Source organism: Perognathus longimembris, chromosome 17 (genome assembly GCF_023159225.1).
Source record: "Perognathus longimembris pacificus isolate PPM17 chromosome 17, ASM2315922v1, whole genome shotgun sequence".
Lineage (NCBI taxonomy): Eukaryota > Metazoa > Chordata > Mammalia > Rodentia > Heteromyidae > Perognathus > Perognathus longimembris.
In genome coordinates, this window is record NC_063177.1 from 44,273,124 (window position 1) to 44,293,742 (window position 20,619).

Genomic DNA, 20,619 nt, shown 5'->3' on the forward strand with positions numbered 1-20,619 from the left:
AAAAAAAAAGCACGGTCCTATACAGAGATTTAACAAATGAATGGTTGTATATGAAGAATGGTGGGAAATGCGGCTAGAGCCAGACTGGGGAGAGTCTTGTACTTTGTTAAAAGTTCATCTTTTTGTTTACATATCTTTTGGTGATAAATCAATCCTCCTCTACCTCGTAGCTACCTCATCTAGAAAACCTGGCCTCTAGATAGATCACTTTGGCCCAGGATATATTTGTTTTTCAGGATAGGCCCAGAAATGGCTTACTTTTGCTGATATCTGTCAAGCCTCATATAGTTCCAACATAAGTGCAATGAAAGTCAAGAAATGTCTTCCTATATGCCCTGCAAAAGGGGATAAAGTGATTATTTTTCCAATTTCTCCAATTTCCATTCCAGCAAATAGATGAGCAATCTGTAAAAAGAGCCAATCTATAATAATAGCCAATATGTCATTGAGATTAATTAGTACTGGGAAACACATTTTGAGTCTTAATAGAATGGTACCTTTCACCAGTCATTTGCCTCCAAAGCTCACTATGAAGTGATTTTGATAGTCTTGGCAACTAGATTTCTAGAGATGGTTCCGTTACCTGTGAATTTATCTTGAGACAGTAAATACTGACTGCAACTGAGGAAGGAAAATTCTTCCCTGCCATTTATCGTAAATAAACAGACATAGATAGGAGCTGGAGTGGCTCTGTAGCAGAGCCGCTGCCTAGCATGCACAGGGAGGACTGGGAGGTAAGGAGAGAAGGGAAGCGGGAAGAAGGGAGAGAGTAAAGAGCCAACTACTAAGTTAACATGAATGTTTTTCTCCAAAGCATAAACTACCCTTTCTTTTTCCAACTGCTGTATTTTTTTACTTACTGAGAAGCTTAGTTCCCTAACTTCATAGACTGTCACCATTAGCTGTTTGAAATTTTATCCGTGAACCTCATTGACTGTCACCATTAGCTGTTTGAAATTTTATCCGTGAACCTCATTGACTGTCACCATTAGCTGTTTGAAATTTTATCCATGAGAATGAAGACTTAGAGCCTTGCTAGGAGTTGTCGCTGACAGAAGTCCTGTGTTAACCAGGTACAGCATTTCCAAATGGGTTCCTAAACACACTTCATATTTACCTTAATCTGTACTTCCTGAGGAAACTGATCTTCTGGGTCTTCTTTGTGGTCCAGGGCCTATGTCAATGTTTTTCATATAGGTTTGTGTTCTTTTGAGCCTGATTCACTTAAATTTCATGGAATCTCCACCCTTTCCTGTCATCCTACAAGAACCATCTTTCCATTTGTTTGGTGAGACACCCCATTATCCCCCTGGGACATGGTCTCTGTGACATTAACTCAACAAGTTTGTTTAAACTGTAAAAAGTAATACTACTAGGCCAGGTGCTGGTAGCTTACACCTGTAAACCTAGCTACTTAGAAGGCTGAGATCTGAGGACTGCAGTTCGAAGCCAGACTGGGCAGGAAAGTCTGTGAGACACTCATATCCAATTAATCACCAAAAAAGCCAGAAGACAAGCTGTGGCTCAAGTGATAGAGTGCTAGCCTTGATGATAGTGTCCACTGAGTTCAAGCCCACGACTGACCAAAAAAAAAAAATTGTTACAAGTCCAAAGGCTTATGCTGTGTTTCAGCCTTTCTGTTAGTAAAGCAGGTAGGTGGTAGAGCCCTTGCTTTTAGACAGAAAGAGACTGGATCAGAGAGACTAAGTGGGCAAAACAAAACGCTTATTATCCTGGACTTGCTCCTAGAGAGGAAAGGATTTGGAAGCAAAACTAGTTTCCCAATTCACACTATCACTACTAGATCATTATGGGAACAAAATCCAGGGCCTCAAAACAACCCTGAGGGTTCTGCCCAAAGGCAAAGGCCCAGAGGGAGAACCTTGCGACTGCGGAACGGACTTTGCGGGCCGAGGGACTGGTTTTGGAGACGGACCAGGGAGAGGAAGTGCGCTACACCATCGCGGGTCCCCTCGCCCGGCTGCGGCGAGGACGGCGCAGGGTCGTTTATGGCTCGGGTACTCTCCGTGGTGGGCCTGAGCGTTTGGGTTTCTTAAAACCGACAGAAGTGGCCTCAGCTTTAGATCCTGCTTGTTCCGACAGCAGACTAGTCCAGCTCGCCTTGGGTACTCCTGGGTCTTAGGGTTTGGAGGGTGTTTTTTTTTCGCAGTTTGCAGCCCAGGGTCGGGGTCGATGGCATCTTGGGCTGCCGCCAGCCTGAGCAGAGCAGTCGCCCGACTCTACCGGGTGCCAGGTCCCGGGATCCGCGCGGCTCCCCAGGGCGCCTCCCAGCCCGAGCCCCGATGCTTCGGCCGGTCCCCAGGCAGGACATTACACGTCTCCGTGGCTGCCCACGCCGGGCACAACAAATGGTCCAAAGTCCGGCACATCAAGGGTCCCAAGGACTTGGAAAGGAGCCGCATCTTCTCTAAACTCAGCCTCAGTATCCGCCTGGCTGTTAAAGGTGAGAGCTTGATGGTCATTTGCTGCTGACTCATGATGCCCACTCTGTCTAAGGCCTCGATGGCCTCTCTGAACTGGGTTTGACGTTCTCTCTCAGTCCTGGCTCATGATTTTCTTGACCTTCCTCAAATGCCTTCATTGCTTGCCTCGTACACTATCAAAACACCTACCTAGCCAGGTACCAGTGGCTCACGCCTGTAATCCTAGCTACTCAGGTGGCTGAGATCTGAGGATCGCGTTTTTTGTGGGTTTTTGTTTGTTTGTTTGTTTTTTTGCCAGTCCTGGGCCTTGGACTCAGGGCCTGAGCACTGTCCCTGGCTTCTTTTTGCTCAAGGCTATAGCACTCTGCCACTTGAGCCACAGCACCACTTCTGGCTGTTTTCTGTATACGTGCTGGGGAATCGAACCCAGGGCTTCATGTATTCAGGGCAAGCACTCTTGCCACTAGGCCATATCCCCAGCCCTGAGGATCGCGTTTTGAAGTCAACCTCTGGCAGGAAGCCCCTGAGACGTTTATTTCCAATTAACCAAAAACCAGAAGTGGAGCTATGGCTTGTGGCAGAGTGCTAATCTTGAGCAGAAGAGCTCACGGACAGCACCAGGCCCTGTGTTCAAGCCCCAGGATGGACACACACACGCTACTAGATAGAGTGTTCTAATAAAGAATAACATAAACTGAGTGTTGTGACTCAATCCTATAATTCTGCTTCATATGTGTATGTGTATGCTAGTACTGGGGCTTGTATCCAGGAACTTGCTTAGCTTTTTTCCACTGAAAGCTAGTGCTCTACCACTTGAGCCACCTCCATTTCCAACTTTTTGGTGGTTAATTGGAAATTTGAGTTTTAGGGACTTTTCTACCTGGCTGACTTTGAACTGTGATTCTCAGATCTCAGTCTCCTGAGTAGCTAGGATTGATGATAGGCACGAGCCACCAGCTCTTGGCATTCTAGTTATTTAGGAGATGGAAATTTGGAGATTGTTGCTCCAGGCCAGCCCAGGCAAAGAGCAGTTCCAGAGATTCCCTCCATCCCAACCAGTGGCTTGGTTACCTCAGCTATGGGGGAAGAACAATGGCTGCATGTAGTGCTGCATGCCTGTCATCCCTGCAACATAGGAAAGCACAGGTGTGGGGGGGGGGGTCATTCATTGCTTGAGCATAAAGTTAGACTGCGCCTCAAAAATAAAAAATAAATAAACACAACAATGCAATGTGTTTTCTGTAATATTCATGTTAAATAAAGGTTATTTTTTAAATGCCAAAAGGAGTTGTAGGTGTGGTTCAAGTGATAGAGTGTCTACCTAGCAAGCAAGAGTCCCTGAACTCAAATCATCAGTTCTACCAATAACTAAGCAAATAAAATGATGGATATTTTGCCCTTTTTTTTGGGGGGGGGTGGTAGTGGGTACTGGAAATCCTTAGTTTCTCTCACACTATAATGAGAAGTCTTTGCTTACTTTTTTCTCTGTCTCAGATGGAGGCCCCAACCCTGAGCTCAACAGCAACCTGGCTAACATCTTAGAGGTGTGTCGCAGCAAGCATATGCCTAAGTCAACGATTGAGACAGCTCTGAAAATAGAGGTGTGTTTTCAGTGTGACGCTTCTGTTGCTAATCATAATCTCCATGGGGTCCATGTGTGGAAGGCTACCATATACTTTTGGGGGAGGGGTCAGTTGTGGGGCTTGAACTCAGGGCCTTGGGCACTTCCCTGAGCTCTTCTGCTCAAAGCTAGTGCTCTTCCACTTTGAGCCACAGCACTACTTCTGGTTTTCTGGTGGTTAATTGGAGATGAGTCTCACAAACTTTCCTGTTCTGGCTGTCATTGAACTGCAATCCTCAGATCTCAGCCCCCTGAGTAGCTAAGATTATAGGCATAAGCCATACATTCACCATACACTCTAAACTGTCAGAGAGAATAGAAATGTGGTTGAAACCTTCAACCCAGAGGCTCCTGTGGGTTGTCTGTCGTTGGCCTTTGGTTAGAGGAGCACAATTGGGAAGAGGGTAGGTAAGATAGTATGCAGAACCAAATACCAGGAGACGGCCTAGGAAGAACAGACACAGTGTGAGGAAAGGCCTGATGTTAGGTTGAAGAGGGTTTCTTTGCTTGTGTCTAAGAAGGGTTGGAGGTGATAGTGATGGTGGGAAGAACCAGGATGTTGAGCTTCAGGGTGGGCATACTTTTCCTATGGGAAAAATAACAGTATCTGAAAAAGTTAATGATCATTTTTGTTTGTTTTGTTGTTGTTTTGAGATAGGTCTTTCTTTATAGCTTAGCCTGGCCTCAAACATGCTATCCTTCTGCCTTAGTTTCCTGAGTGCTGGGCTCATAGTTGTGTGCCATCATGCCCAGCAAGGATCAAATTTTGTTTGCCTGGTGGGGTGTGTGTGTGTGTGTGTGTGTGTGTGTGTGTGTGTGTGTGTGTTAAAGTCTTAACTAGCCCAGCTTCCCTCAAACCACAGTGTGTCCAAGGCTAGTTTTGAACTGGAGCGAACATGAGATTTGGCTGGGGAAGGGAAGCAGATCTAGAGATAGCTAATTGTGGGGCTGGGGATATGGCCTAGTGGCTAGAGTGCCTGCCTCGTATTCATGAGGCCCTGGGTTCAATTTCCCAGCACCACATATACAGAAAATGGCAAGAAGTGGCGCTGTGGCTCAAGTGGCAGAGTGCTAGCCTTGAGCAAAAAGAAGCCAGGGACAGTGCTCAGGCCCTGAGTCCAAGCCCCAGGACTGGCCAAAAAAAAAAAAAAAAAAAAAAAAAGAGATCGCTAATTGTTCAGGGGCCAGGGAAGCAGAGTCCCTTCCAAAATGGTGTGGTACTCAACAGTTACCTCACAAGTTGCTCCCATTGGCTTCCTTTCAGAGGATGGGTAAATAAGAACTTGAAAGCCCAAGCTGCAGCCTTAAGAGCCCATCTCATGGAGTCATCTTTTTGGTGCTGGTGGTTTGGGGTTGGCATGTGGGAAGCCATCAGAAAATAAACATGTGTTTATATTGTTTATTGCAGAAAACAAAGGACATTTATTTGCTGTATGGATGCCGAGGCCCTGGTGGCTCTTCTCTGCTCGTTGAGGCATTGTCAAACAGTAGCTCCAGGTGCCAGGCGGACATAAGACATATCCTGAACAAGAATGGGTAGGTGTGTGTCTGGGGGCTGGAAGAGGGTATGAGAGGGGGGAATGGTGGCGGAAGGGGACAGAACCTTCTTAACGTTCCAGTCCCATACAAGACAAATACTACTGATCCCTAGTGGTGTTTCAAGTTTGAAGCCCGCTCCCTCCAAGCAGAATCCTTCAAGCAGATAATGTATTTCCCCTCAATGTGTTCTGTGCTAGGTAGGATTCCAAATATGTATTCAGTGGGCATAGATGGGCTCTTTTTTTTTTTTTTTTTTTTTTTTTTTGGCCAGTCCTGGGCCTTGGACTCAGGGCCAGAGCACTGTCCCTGGCTTCCTTTTTGCTCAAGGCTAGCACTCTGCCACTTGAGCCACAGCGCCACTTCTGGCCGTTTTCTGTATATGTGGTGCTGGGGAATTGAACCCAGGGCCTCATATATACGAGGCAAGCTCTCTCGCCACTAGGCCATATCCCCAGCCCAGATGGGCTACTTTATCTCATGATCACATCTGTTTTTGTAGAAAGCCCTGGTTTTAAAATGTGCCACAAGGACCTGTGAGCCCCAGTGGTACAGAAAATGATGAGCCAAATCTTTGCATCCTCTACTAAGGGCAGAAAATAGGAGATAGGAATGTTTTTGGACTGTTCCTTTACCCAGCTTCAGCTGCATGTTTCTCCTTTAAGAAGCTTCTGTTAGCGCTGGTGGCTCACACCTGTAATCCTAGCTACTCAGGAGGCTGAAATCTGAGGATTGAGGTTCGAGGCCAGTCTGAGCAGTTAAATCCATGACACTCTTATCTCTAATTAACCAGCAAAAAGCTGGAAATGGAGGTATGGCCCAAGTAGCAGAGTGCCAGCCATGAGAGAAGACGCTAAGTGCAAGATCTCGCGTTCAAGCCCCAGTACTGTCACAAAAACAAGAAGAAGAAAAGAGATAGAGCTATGAGCTGCTCTGGGTATGTGTGTGTATTTGCCATAGGCTGAGTGGGGAAGAGATCAAGTTAGAATGCTACGTTTTGTGGAGGCTGAGCATCTGAAAGCATTCACACACACACACCGGTGCATTTCTTTTCCTGTCAGGGGAGTGATGGCCGAAGGAGCACGTCACTCCTTTGACAAAAAGGGGGTGGTCGTGGTTGGAGTGGAAGACAAAGAGAAGCAAGTTGTGAACCTAGAGCGAGCTCTGGAGCTGGCAATCGAAGCAGGAGCTGAGGATGTCAAGGAAGCTGAAGATGAAGAAAAGAATTTTTTTCAAGTGGGTACATAGCCTTTGTGTTTGATGGGCTTCCTAGAGACCCCTAATAGGTACTTTAAGATTTGCATCTCTTGCTTTCTTCCTTTCTGCCTCTCAGAATACTGGCGAGGCAAAGAGTTCAGACAGGGCATCCTCTACAGAGCATAGTGAGAAGGATGCAGAATATTGAACACTAGGAGCTTCACCTGAAATCTTAGTTACTCAGGAAGCTGAGATCTGAGAGCTGGTGTTTGAAACCATCCTAGGCAGACAAATCTGAAAGACTCTTATCTCCAATTAATCAGCAAAAAGCTGCAACTGGAGGCATGGCTCAATGAGTCTATCAGCAGCTGTGACCAAAAAAGCAGAGTGAGAATGTGAGGTCCTGAGTTCAAGCCCCATACCATCACATTAGACAAGTGGGGGGTGGCGGTGACACACCGCATTGGGAAAGGGATAGAGACAGAGGAAGGAAGAAAGGAAAGGAAGGAAACTAAGCTTAAACCCAGTGATACATTACAGTGCTATAGTTCTAGTCAGGACTTAGCAAAGTTATGTGGCTTTGTTCTCTTACCTCCTGGCTCCTGGCCCCTTACCTCCTGACTCTCCTTTATCCCCAGTTTATTTGTGATACCTCTTCACTGCATCAAGTGAGGAAGAAGCTTGACTCCCTTGGCTTGTGTTCTGTGTCCTGTTCGCTGGAGTTCATCGCCCACTCAAAGGTGAAGCTGGCTGACCCTGACCTAGAGCAGGCTGCTCGCCTTATCCAAGCTCTTGGAAACCATGACGATGTGATTCAAGTCTATGACAACATTGAGTAACAAGGCTTACGAGGCTGTGCAGATCCTAGGCTTCCTCCTAGACCAGTGGCACCCTGGAGCCCAGGCTTTTGCAGTGATCTCTGAGATCAGAAGCAGGTGGGAAGCCTAGCAATTAGGAGGCCTATGTCGATGGCTTGTGGCCTTGAGGCCAAGGAACTACTACACCACCATGGGGCTGCTTAGCAGAGTGGACCAGCCAGCTATATGACTCTGGTCTCAGGTAGTTCACCCCTGTGGGGAACAACCCTGTCTATGTACAGGAAGTGCTCTTAAATAATAACTGGCTGATCTTGGCTGCTGCATTGTTGTTGTGTGGCTCTTGAGTTGTCCTGAATTTGGGTCCAGCTGTTAGGACCTCTCGATTAACTTTCAGTTTGGTTCCACATACTTAGTTCTCTACTCTAGTTCTGGGACTGTTGTTGATTTATTTCTTTTTGGTTGGCCATAGAAATGTGGCCCTGTCTGGACCATTCTGTTGTCTGATGTTTGTTTATCGCCTAACCTTGTATTCAGTCATGTAGCTAACATTTCTCAAACACCTACAACATACTACAAACCATAAAGCACAGGCTGTTCAATGGTGCCCCGTGTTAGGTCCTGCTCTAAGACTAAGACTGCAAAGGGAAGACCAGGGTAGTCGGGGCTGCAGTAAATTACCTTTATTCTCTTTGTGTGGCCTCTGTGCCCTCTGGGAACTAGAGAGAAAATGGGGACAGAGAGGAAGAAGTAGGGCTGAGTCAGAAGCCTAGCCCGTGGTACTTTTTGCTCCTAAGGAAGTCCAGGAGCATCAACCACTCATCAAGGCCTGGAGTGATGTTTGCATCCCTGTCATCCACCTACTCATGAATTGGTTAAGTTGCTGTATAGTCGCCTTAGGTAAATAAGAATGAAGAAAGCTTCTAGGAAACTCAGTGGAGTACTTGTACAAGACTTCAGTAGTTGGAAAGCAGGAGCTGGGGGGATATGATTGAAGTGGATCGGTGAAATGACTCAAGATGATGGCAAAGCATATGCCTTCCTCTTTCATATCATAATCATAATCTACCTGGAATTCATTAATTTCATATGAGGTGCCATCCAAATATCTGAATGGTGCGTCATGAAAATGGGATGTTATATGCTGCTTTGTAATTTATAATTTCATAACTTATGTGATTTTTTAAATCAACAAACCTATAAAATAGATCACGTATTTTATGCTTAAATGATCTCATACCAAATAGGTGAGAACACACCTAACACTGCATCTTCCAATGATAGACCTTGTTTATAAATAACTGAGCTGGAGGCACACACGTGTATTGCTAGCTACTCAGGAGGCTGAGATCTGAGGATTGTGATTCAAAGCCAGCTCAGACAGGAAAGTCCATGAAACTTATATCCATTTAGCCACCAAAAAGCTGGAAATGGAGGTGTGGCTCAAATGGTAGAATGCTAACCTAAAGGGGTGGGGGGAAGCTCAAGACTGGCACAAATTTAAAAGGCTCTGTTCGGAGAATGTTGAATATAAATTAAGTTGGAGAAATCTCATCATTTATTTCTTAGTCTCAGAAATCTGTACTGAGGGAATCTGCTTGGCTACACATGTGAATAGGCGCCTTCTAAGCTAATAGTATTTGCTAATATGGATTGTTGCGTAGAAAGTTTTCTTATATCAAGCCCTGCTTGCACTTTTGCACATTAACAGCTCCTGTAAAGATGGCTCTACACTGACCCCTTGTGGTACTCTGAAATGTCCTACAGTTAACAGAAAATGGCAGAAATAACTTTTCCTTGAGCTTTTTCTGATAGCTCTGGTAGAGACCTTGCACTTAGTTAAATAAAAATGACTGCATCCATGTGATTGTCACATCCAGATGATGAGGTGCTAAGATTTTTTTTTTTTTTTTAGTATTTCTTGGGCTGGGAATGTGGCTCAGCGGTAGAGAGCTTGCCTAGCATACATGAAGCCCTGGGTTCCATTCCTCAGCACCATATACACAGAAAAGCTGGAAGTGGAGCTGTGACTCAAGTGGTAGAGTGCTAGCCTTGAGCAAAAAGAAGCTCAGTGACAGTGCCCAGGCCCTAAGTTCAAGCCTTAGGACTGGCAAAATAAACAAATAAATACATAAATAAATAAAATATATTTCTTTAGAAAATGTTTATAAAATAATGTTAAAATTTAGCTGGGCTCTGGTGGCTCATGCCTGTAATCCCAGCTACACAGGAGGTTGAGATCTGAGGATTTTGGTTTGAAGCCAGCCTGAGTAGGAAAGTCTGTGAGACTCTTATATCCAACTAACCACCAGAAAACTGGAACTGGAGCTGTGGCTCAAGTGGTAGAGAGCTAGCCTTGAGCACAAAAACTCAAGGAGAGCACCCAGGCCCTGAGTTCAAGTTCATTACAGACATAAAGAAAAAATGTTAAAAGTTAAAAGATTCTCCCTGGCACCAGTGATTGACACCTATAATCCTAACTACTTGGGAGGCTGAGATCTGAGGCTTGTGGTTTAAGCCAGCCTGGACAGGCAAGTGTGGGAGACTCTTTATCTCCAATTAATCACCAAAAAGCTGGAAGTGGGGCTGTGGCTCAAATGATAGAGTGCTAGCCTTGAGCAGAAAAGCTCAAACCCTAAATTCAGTCCTCAGCATAGGCACACACCACACACAAAACCAAACTGCATACCTTTAGATAGATCAGGTGATTAGCATGCATGAGGTCCTGGGTTTGAACCAGCATCAAAAGAAAAAAAAGTTCAGTACAGTTCAAATTTTAAAACGTGTATTCTAGAACATACTATGAATGTGAAGTTTGAAGTTTGGAAGAAAGACTTCTTATCTCAGGGTAGTGATGTTATTACTGAGATTTATTTTCTATATTATGTATTGATTTTGTCAGGGGAAATTGTCTTTTTTAACCATTACTGTCCAAGTAGGAGACAGCATTGGTAATCTAGGACTTCAGAGGAATGGGGTCGGACTTGCATTTCCTTGCCTTTGGATATCATCTTAATAGCACAGCCACTCAGGCCTTCAAGCTAGCTTAGGCTTACTTCCAAGACTCTTTTGGCCTGATAGAAGTGGACAGGCTGTTCACAACCTTGACTCTTTTTTTTTTTTTTTTTTTTTTGCCAGTTTTGGGGCTTGGACTCAGGGCCTGAGCACTGTCCCTGGCTTCTTTTTGCTCAAGGCTAGCACTCTGCCACTTGAGCCACAGTGCCACTTCTGGCCATTTTCTGTATACGTGGTGCTGGGGAATCAAACCTAGGGCTTCATGTATGGGAGGCAAGCTCTCTTGCCACTAGGCCATATCCCCAGCCCCAACCTTGACTCTTATTAAGAAGTACTCTTAAGCTAGGTGCTAGAGGTTCGTGCCTATAATCCTAGCTACTCAGAGGCTGAGAACTGGAAGATCACAGCTCAAAGCTAGCCCAAGAAGAACAGTTAGCAAGACTATATCTCCAATTAGCCAGTAAAATGCCAGACTGGATCTCTAGCTCAAGTGATATATCACCAGCCCTAAGAGAGAAAGCCAAGTGAACATGAAGCCCTGGGTTCAAGCCCTGGTACCAGCACATGCGCGCGCGCGCACACACACACACACACACACACACACACACACACACATAGTGTTCATGTCTGTAGCTACCTCCCTTCTGCCAGAGGTGCTGGCTAAATCAAAGTGGAGCCTGAAGCTTGAAAGCTCTGCCTCCAGCCAACTGTGGAACTTCAACCATATGATTGAGTTACTTTGTTTTCCCTCTGAAACTTAAGAGCTTCAAGCTTTTAGAGGCCCCCAAATCCCAGAATTTGATTCCAATCTTCCATGGATCCTCTGGATACGTTCTGTGAGGAGAAAATCAGTTGGGTGCTGGTGGCTCTTGCCTATAATGCTAGCTACTCAGGAGGCTGAGATCTGAGGATTGTGGTTTGAAGCCAGCCTAGGAAGAAAAGTTGGTGAGCCACTCATGTCCAGTTAACCAGCAAAAACCATAAATGAAGGGATGGCTCAAGAGGTAGAGCACCAGCCTTGAGCTGGGAAAAAAATATCCAGTGGGTCCGGCAAAATGTAATGCTATAATAGACTCCGCACTACTCCTGACTTCATTCCATGCCCAGCCACTGACTCAGGATAGCAGTTGTTACTTTTTTGTTTATGCCAAAAGGCTACTTTCATTGGGTATTTTAAGTCAAACCTTATAGAAACAGGCAACAAAAATATTTTTTAAACTAATGTACTTCCTAAGGTGTAACCACCATTAGCAACCCATATCACTCCATTTTTTAGTGCCAGTCTGCTAGGAACAAATTCTGGACAAAAACACCTGTATATTTGATTCATCACATATAAAACGGGGGTCTAGGAGCACCTGTTTCACGGGGCTGTTTAATGTATGGTAACATGTAACAGTGCCTGGTAAGTGGTTCAATAATTGTCCTTTGCCCACTAAGTATGAATGAATATTTTCTAAAACCAAAGTGTGACTGCCCTATATATTTTATAATCTGGCTTTTTTTCCTCCCTGTTTCCCCACGTCACAAGGCATCCTGAATACCTGTTGGGATTAATATGAAGAAATCTCTTTATTTCTTTGAGGAGCTACATAAACCTTATTGTATTAATGTGCCATAATTTATTTTACCTGTCTCCAACCAATGAATATTTGGTGTCTACCTACAAAAGTTGCTGCCATGAGTTTTCTTGTGTTACTTGCTAAGTATGCTTTTGTATAAATTTATAGGAGTAGACTCTTCAAAATGAAAAGGGTGTTTTAATTTAGAAGAAAACTCCAATCCTGGTTATAAAAATCTAATGTGAGGTGTACATTTTCTTTACACAACAAACTAACTGGTTGAACTGGTAATCAAAATATGTTCTACTTTATCTCTGAATTAAAAGAACTCTCACCAAATCAGGTAATAGGTTTATTGGGCCTTTTTTCCTTTTGTCAACCAAATCCACTTAGCAGTGTAAGAATGTTTGATGTGACTGGCTCAGGAACAGAAAATGGAAATGAAGCCCATAAAGAAAGCATCTGAAAGAAAAGAAATGAGGGCTGGGAATATGGCCTAGTGGCAAGAGCGCTTGCCTCCTACACATGAAGCTCTCGGTTTGATTCCCCAGCACCACATATACGGAAAATGGCCAGAAGGGGCGCTGTGGCTCAGGTGGCAGAGTGCTAGCCTTGAGCGGGAAGAAGCCAGGGATGGTGCTCAGGCCCTGAGCCCAAGGCCCAGGCCTGGCCAAAAAAAAAAAAGAAATGAGGAGGCTGTTTGACTAAAGAAGTAGTTGTGGTGTAGTTCTTTACGTACAAAGCATCATTCCAAGTTCTAGTGGTAGAACAGTGAGCACGACAAGTCCTTGCTAACATAGCTTATAAGAGTGCTTGCAAACAAGCAAGTGGATATATAATTTTCAGCACTACGAAGATAACTATGGCAAAATATGGGAACATAAAATGATAAAAGGGACCAGGCTATTTTAGATGAGGTGACTCCGAGTAACTACTCTTAAGAATTGACATTTGGGGCTGGGGATATGGCCTATTGGCAAGAGTGCTTGACTTGTATACATGAGGCCCTGGGTTCAATTCCCCAGCACCACATATACAGAAAATGGCCAGAAGTGGCGCTGTGGCTCAAGTGGCATGGCAGATTGCTAGCCTTGAGCAAAAAGAAGCCAGGGACAGTGCTCAGGCCCTGAGTCCAAGCCCCAGGACTGGCCAAAACAATTAAATAAATAAATAAATAAATAAAATTAAAAAAAAAAAAGAATTGACATTTGACAGGGTTGGAGATTCAGCTCAGCAGAAGAGCACTTGCCAGGCAAGTGCAAGGCCCTGAATTCAGTCCTTAGATCTTGGGGGGAAAAATTGACATTTGGTAAAAATCTGAATGAAGTTCAGGAGTGGGAATATCTTAGGGAGGAATGTTCCAAGGCAGTACAAAATGAACAAATGGCAGTACAAAAGATAAAAAGCTTGGTAGGTTCTGTAATTATAACACCTCTGTACATCACCTTTATAATAACAATTAAAAAAAAAAAAAAGATTGGTGAGTCCAGAGAATGGTAAGAAGGCCAGTGTAGCTGGAGGGCAATGATGGAGGGACACGTAGAAGAGATGGCTGGAACCAGCTCCTGTTGGGCCCTTGTGGGTGGGATTTAACTCTGAGTGTGATAGGAAGCTATTAAGAGGGTTCACAGCAGGGAGATGATATGAATTACATTTTACAGGGGTAACTCTGGTCATTGTTGGAGAATCATTTATTGAGTTGCCCAGAGGAAACAAGGAAACCAGACATGAAACAGGCAATTATCCAGTAGTAAATAAATAAATAAGGGCTGGAAATATGGCCTAGTGGTAGAGTGCTTGTCTCATATACATGAAGCCCTGGGTTTGATTCCTCAGCACCACATGTTTGGAAAAAGCCAAAAGTGGTGCTGTGGCTCAAGTGGTAGAGTGCTAGCCTTGAGCAAAGAGAAGCCAGGGACAGTGCTCAGGCCCTGAGTTCAAGCCCCAGAACTGGCAAAAAAAAAAAAATGTAAGCACACCACAAAACAATATGAAGTAATTTTTGTCAGACGTTGCACATCTTAGTAGGACAAAGATAATCTCTAGGGTGGGGTGTATTTTCTTCTTTATGCTTTTTTTATACTTTCCACTTAATAAAGCTTTGTGTTCCTTTTTTTTTTTTTTTTTTTGGTGTCAGTGCTGGGGCTTGAACTCAGGACCTGGCAGTGCTTGTCCATGAACTTTTGTGCTCCATGCTAGCACTCTACCACTTAAGCCATAGCTTCACTTCCTGCTTTTTGGTGGTTAAATGGAGGTGAATCTCACAAGATTTTTTCTTTTTCTACCCGGGCTGGCTTCGAACCGGGATCCTCAGATCTCTACCTGCTGAGCTAGAGCTAGGGTTACAGGCGTGAGCCACCCGCGCCAGGCGAAGAGAGGTGCTTTCGAAAAGCGCTTCTGGCAGAACTCGGAATGTGGGGGGACCCACAATTCCGGAACTACCCCAGCCTCTGGCAGAACTCACAGAATGTGGGGACCCACAGTTCCTCGGAACTATCCTCGCCGCTGTCTGGGCCAGAGGTATGGAGACCCGGGAAAGGGGAGCTCGGACGAGGACGCCCTCCTCCCGGGAAGCGTCTCCGCTGATTACGCGCCCAGCGCTGGGCACCGAGAGGAACAAGACACCGGCTTCCGGAACCGCCCAGAAAGCCAGGGCCGTCGAGAAACCCGAGGGCTTGACGGGCCGAGAGCCTCCACGGCCGCCTCCCCCTAACCCCAGCTCCCGAGGAGCCCGCGAGGAATTGCGCCAGCCCGCGCGCCTGGAGCCTACCGTGACTGACAGGAGGCGGGGGTGTGGGCGGGGCCTCAAGCGGGAGCCATGATTGGAGGAACTGACACCGGAGGAGAGGGGCTGAGAGCGCCAGCGGGGGGATGCGCAGAGGCGGGTGCTCAGAGCCCTCTCTGTGATTGGCTAGCAGGTCGAGGAACCAGGCGCTGTCTCGATGATTGGCAGACGCCAGACAGCCTTCGGAAACCGCCTTGAATCCGCCTATTGGCATCCTCCTAGAGAAGGCGGGATTGGTTAGTCGGGGGCTGCTGCTCATTAGCTGGAGGATGAGAGGCAGTTGCAAGGGATCTGGAGGGGGGCGGTGAGGGTAGCCGGCATCCTCCTGGGTATTGGCTGGTGAAGTGAGGTGGGGGCGGGATGAAGGTCCACCGGCGGCCTGTGATTCGCGGATTCCGGACTGAGTGACAGACAGGGAGGCGAGCTGTGCGACCAGCGGTTTGTTTTTCTGAGCGTTCCTGAGGTGGAGAACGGTGGCCCGACGGAGCAAGTTCGAGACTGAGAGACTGGCGGGCGGGCGGGCCGAAGGGCGCCGCCGAGAGCCTGGGAGTCCCGGGGATGTAGCGGGCCACCCTGCCCATGCCCCTGCGCCCGGCTGCGGCCGGAGCCGGAGCCGGAGCCTGGGGAGGCGGCGGGGGCCCCGAGCGCAGCCAGCGCAGCCCGCGGCCCCCGCGCGCAGCCAGGCCCGCCGCCGTCCCCGCCGCCCCGGCCCCCGGCATGCAGTCCCGGCTGCGGAGGTGACATTTCTGGGTCCCCGCCGCCGCCGCCGCCATCGCCACCATGGGTGAGTGTCGCCACCGCCCCGGCCTGTGCCCGCGCTGCCTCGCGATGCCCCGCCCCGGGATGAGGGGAGGGGAACCGTGGGCCACCGCCTGACAGGCATGGACCGTCCGTCCGCCCGGCCCGGGGCTGGGGACCGCCGGCTGCCAGCCCGTCAGCCTGCTCGGGGCGCCGCGGCCCGGGCGGGAGATGTTGGGGTTCCCCGGACTCTTGGGGCGGCCCTGAAGGCCGAACCCACACGGCAGCTGTCTTTCCGGGTGGCGCGGCGATCGCATCCAGAGGAGGAGGCGGCGGGACCGAGTGCCCGTGCTCGGCCAGGCCGCCCGCTCCAGCCCGGGCCAGCCGGCCCTGGAACTCGAGGGCGGGGGCGGGGGAGGGAGAGCTCAGTATGGGGCCTGGGCCGGAGCCTGGTGCAGGCCCAGCTGCTGTTGTGTCTTTTCCTTGATTTTTTTTTTTTTTTTTCCTGCCTGTGTCATTTCCTTCCCTTTGCTCACACAGGCCGGCCTGTGAGAGTTCCCGAGGCTTGCAAAGCTCTCGAGCTCCGTGCGCGTCCCAGAGCTGGGGGGAGGGCGTGCGGGGATCCGCGGCTGCGAGGTGATTAAGTGCAAATCTGAGTTGTCGCCCGCGTGGTGGGGAAATGCGTGCTGTACCGCACGCCGAGGGCTGGATGGACGTCAGGAATGACTGGGTGCTGCGAGTAACTGTTTCCACCCTACCGTTTGAAAAGTGCAATCTCAGTGTTTTATTTGCATTGACTGTTTTTGATCGGACGGTATCCCTTTAATTATGTAACTTTTGAAAGAAACTCGCTACCCAAGACTCTATGATATCATTTCATTTTTGTTGTCAATATTTTCAACTGCCGTGAAGATGTAATCTAAGACGAGCTTTTAATGCCTTCCTTACGCAGCATTGGAACCGAATTATATTTCACATTCTTTTGGATGCTTTAGTAAATGACTACTGGACTGAAGTAATAGCAAGTAACATACTAAATGTACTCTGCCTCTTCTGTTGGGGGCAGATGTTGTGATGCTGTGCTCCCCGACCTCAAGTTTTGCAAAATATCTAGTATTGACCTAAATAAAAATGTTAAATCATCAGTGGAGAAAAAGGATCTTTTGTGAAAGCACCCATTGCTTCTGTGAATGCCTCACATGAAAAGGGAATATTAATGTTTGCTTTGGTCTGTAGCTAAGTCATGTCATTTTTGTAGGTTAAGATTAAGTGTGTGCTATGTCAGATATTTGTGGCCCATCTCCACATTTTTTACTCTAAAGACATTGCCTTGTTTTATTTCATGCATTGTGTTCCTCATACAGGGTGGGAAGGTTTTATTCCTTTGCTAGTCTGTTTCCTTTCCCTGCTGTACATCAGAAGTGTTTTCTGGAGAAGCTCTCAGATGAGAGACAGAAAAAGAATCTAGTATGGTTTTTAAGTATATGTTTCAACAAATAGGTATTGAATATATTTACTTTAAGTGGAGCACAAATATTTTTTTTCGTCCTTAGGGTACAAACATTTGTCTTGTATTACAGAATATGCTGTAAAGCTTGATTGAATTATGGGTACCTATTGTGCTACTCTTTCTAGTAAATCTTTCCACCAGTCCTCTAGAGATAGTCTTAAGTCTCAACTTGGGGTGTGAAATACTCGAGGGTGTGCAGCCCTCCTACTTCAAACCTGAACTGCAAAATCAATTGAGAGTACCCAGATATGAGGGCTACAAATATCTTATGTACAGTGAATATAGATGTGAACGTGTTTTCACATTTCAATGTGTTTTCAAGAAGTTCAGGTATGTGAGTATGTAGATGCAGTGCTGGAGAGGAAAAGAACTATACAGGTAGATCTAGAGTCCCAAAGACAGAATGGACTAAGAACTCAGTATCGTCTCATTTGTCCTCATGTCACTTACACATGAAAGGATTGAGACTGAGAGAGGAATGAACTTGCCTGGTGACTACAATATTATTAGGCAAGCTAGTTTAAGAACCATCGCCTTGGCTTTCTTTTAGAATTTTCTCCGCATGCCATTTTCTTCTCTTTTCTGTAGATGATCTTTGACATATAATTAGAGCTAATATTGATAGTTGTTGGTAATTCTTAATAATTTTCCTAGAGACCTAGTTACTTTAATTTAATGTAGGTTTTATGGAGCTATGGACACCATAGGCAATCTGAAATACTGGTTACATTTTGGTGGTGTAAATGATGAAAATTCTTATCACCACTTTAGTTTCTTTGGTTGTTATACCTCCAAATAAATTCAACTAGCAACCACAAGACTCTCGGGTCAGTTCCCAGCACTTAATAAGCCAACAAACTCAAGGGTTTGACACAAGGGAAACACGGACTCCTTAATATTTTGTTTATACTTAAGCTCCAGCCCAGTGAGGAAAGGACTAAACTAATTTGAGTCCCTGCCCTTCAGGTTCTCTGGTTAATAGTCATATTTTCCTGAGCTGTTCTATGCCCCAGACTCAAGCCTGTTTGACAACCTGGGTTGTTAATAAAAACATCAGATTTTATTGGCTGTTAGCCTCAGTAAATTTCTAGTGGAAACTACACTTATCCCTGTAAATAATAGGAAATACTTTTTTTTGGCTTTGGTACTATGTTGATATTAAAATTGGGATTAACTGGTTGCTTTTTCTTGGTCACTAGAGAGTTCCTTCCCAGTTTTAGTAATTATAGTGGCTAATGCTTTCAATAATACTAGAGACTAACTTGTTAATGTTTATTTGGTATTTTTTATTTTTGTAAATGTAATCTGAAATTTCATGGGATATATTACTGAAAAGTATATAACAATTTGGAACTGTTACAGGAATCCTCAATGAACTGAGAACAGAATTAAAGATAGTCTGGTTCTGGAATGATAATTTGGTTTCAAGTAACAATCATGATTTATAGAGAAAGGAGTCTTGTTTCTAAGGTTCCAAAGTGCCTGGGAGCTTCCTGTAAGACCAGTCTCAATTCAGTTTTGCTAGTATTTGATCACTTGTGTAGACTTAGAATGGTTAGTAGCTATTTTGATTCAAACTAGAATTACAATAAATTATTATGTTTCTATGTCATGAGTTGATATCCCCTCTCCCCCCAGTACCTGGGTTCGAACTCAGAGCCTCATGCTTGATTCTTTGCTCAGCTGGCGCTTTCCCACTTGAACCATGCCTCCAGCCCAGCTTTTTACTGGTTATTTTGGAACTACAGTTTCATGGAGTTCCCTGCTTGGGTTTACTTTTAAATACTATCCTCCAGATCTCAGCCTCTTGAATAGCTAGGATTGTAGGGGTGAACTACCAGTGCCCAGCTATGGGTAGATTTTTTTTTATATTTTTTAAAATAGCAGATTTTTAAGACTGAACTGCAGACATTTGTAAAAAGTAAATATTCATCCAACTGAGTATTATATAGTGGAATACATAAAGGATAAAAAGTAGCTTTCCTGGTTCTATGTGAGTTATCCATTCTTTACTCATTTGCCAAGTACTTAGTATGTATTGTCTTTCTGTTTGAAGAAGTAAGGTGAAGTAGGAATGAGTAAAACAAAATACAAATTGAGTATTCTTTATCTAGAGTGCTTGGTATTAGAACTGTTTCAATATATGGAGGGTTTTTTGTGGGGAGGGGGATAACTACTTGTCTTTTGTTTTGCTTGTTTGATTTTTAAATATTTGCATAGATTTTACAGGTTTTACACTAGTCTGTTTCTTAGTTTGGATTTTCACACTAGGGATGTTCAACCAGTAAATTCAACAAGGGATTGACTGTAGCTACTCTGATAAATATGTAACAAAACACTGAAGAAGAGAGCAATACTATAATGTATGGCTTAATACACATAATCTACAGTTTCCAGTCCTTTAATGTGTACTTAAAAAAATTTAAACCATCAATTACTATTGAATGTTTATTATATATCCTAAAAACAAATACAAATACCTGGATTTGACTCTGAGATCTGGCAAAGTTTCAACCATGTTTTCCAAGTTTTATATGTCTGTATTGTCTTTTTAGTTTTGTTTTTTGAGATGGAGCCTGGCTATATTATATTAGTGCAGGCAGGCTGGACTTGAAATTTGAGGTTGCTGCCTCTTTCTCCCAAGTACTGGGATTGCAAGCATGTACTACCACATCTACTTTTTGTTGTTGTTAGTACTGAGGCTTGAACTCTGCTTGCTCAGCTTTTTCACTCATAGCTGGCACTTTTCCACTTGAACCATGCCTCTAGCCCAGCGGTATTTTTTTATTGTTTTTGTTTTATATCCAATGGTACATGAAGTTTTGCAGACTTTGGTGCCTTAGCTGGCTTTCAACCTCAATCTTTGAAGTCTCAGTCTTCTGAGTAGCTAGGATTAAAGGCATGTGCCACTGGCTACACCTAGCTATTTCAGCCTTTTTTTTGGCCAGTCCTGGGGTTTGAACTCAGGGCCCAGGTGCTGTCCCTGAGCTTCTTTGTGCTCAAGGCTAGTGCTCTACCACTTGAGCCACAGTGCTACTTCAGCTCTTTCTGAGTAGTTTATTGGAGATAAGAGTCCAACAACTTTCCTGCCTGGGCTGGCTTCAAATTGCAGTCCTCAGATCTCAGCTTCCTGACTAGCTAGGATTACAGATGTGAGCCAGTAAATTGAGGATTAGGCTTTATTACACATACTTCTTGTAAAATTATTTTTTTTCCTGGGTATGGTCAGGGTGGAGGCAGTGAAAGTACATGAAATGTCATGGAGAGAAAGTAAAATCTGACTCAGGGGTACACTGAAACACAGACTCTTCTGGGTGAGGAGTGTGATCAGACAATTTCGTAGAACTGGATAAAGCCTTGGCAAGATGATGAAGTAACATTAAGTAAAAACGAAGT

At 45.2% G+C, this 20,619-nt stretch overlaps 2 protein-coding genes across 5 annotated transcripts in view; both read left to right on the forward strand.

The window, feature by feature from the left end:
• Window positions 1-1,977: 1,977 nt before the first annotated feature.
• Window positions 1,978-8,795, forward strand: LOC125365129 (translational activator of cytochrome c oxidase 1). The gene is made up of 5 exons (XM_048364996.1): window positions 1,978-2,464; window positions 3,939-4,045; window positions 5,474-5,601; window positions 6,663-6,837; window positions 7,437-8,795. The coding sequence occupies exons 1-5, from the start codon at window positions 2,194-2,196 to the stop codon at window positions 7,635-7,637; spliced, it is 882 nt and encodes a 293-aa protein (XP_048220953.1). The 5' UTR covers window positions 1,978-2,193; the 3' UTR covers window positions 7,638-8,795.
• A 6,600-nt stretch (window positions 8,796-15,395) lies between these two features.
• Window positions 15,396-20,619, forward strand: part of Map3k3 (mitogen-activated protein kinase kinase kinase 3) — a 67,170-nt gene continuing 61,946 nt past the window's right edge. For 2 of the 4 annotated variants that reach the window (XM_048364979.1, XM_048364980.1), the window contains exon 1: window positions 15,396-15,759. In XM_048364979.1, coding sequence (XP_048220936.1) covers window positions 15,756-15,759 — 4 coding nt within the window. In that variant the 5' untranslated portion in view covers window positions 15,396-15,755. The remainder of the gene's footprint in view (window positions 15,760-20,619) is intronic. The other 2 variants (XM_048364982.1, XM_048364981.1) reach the window with 2 other exon arrangements.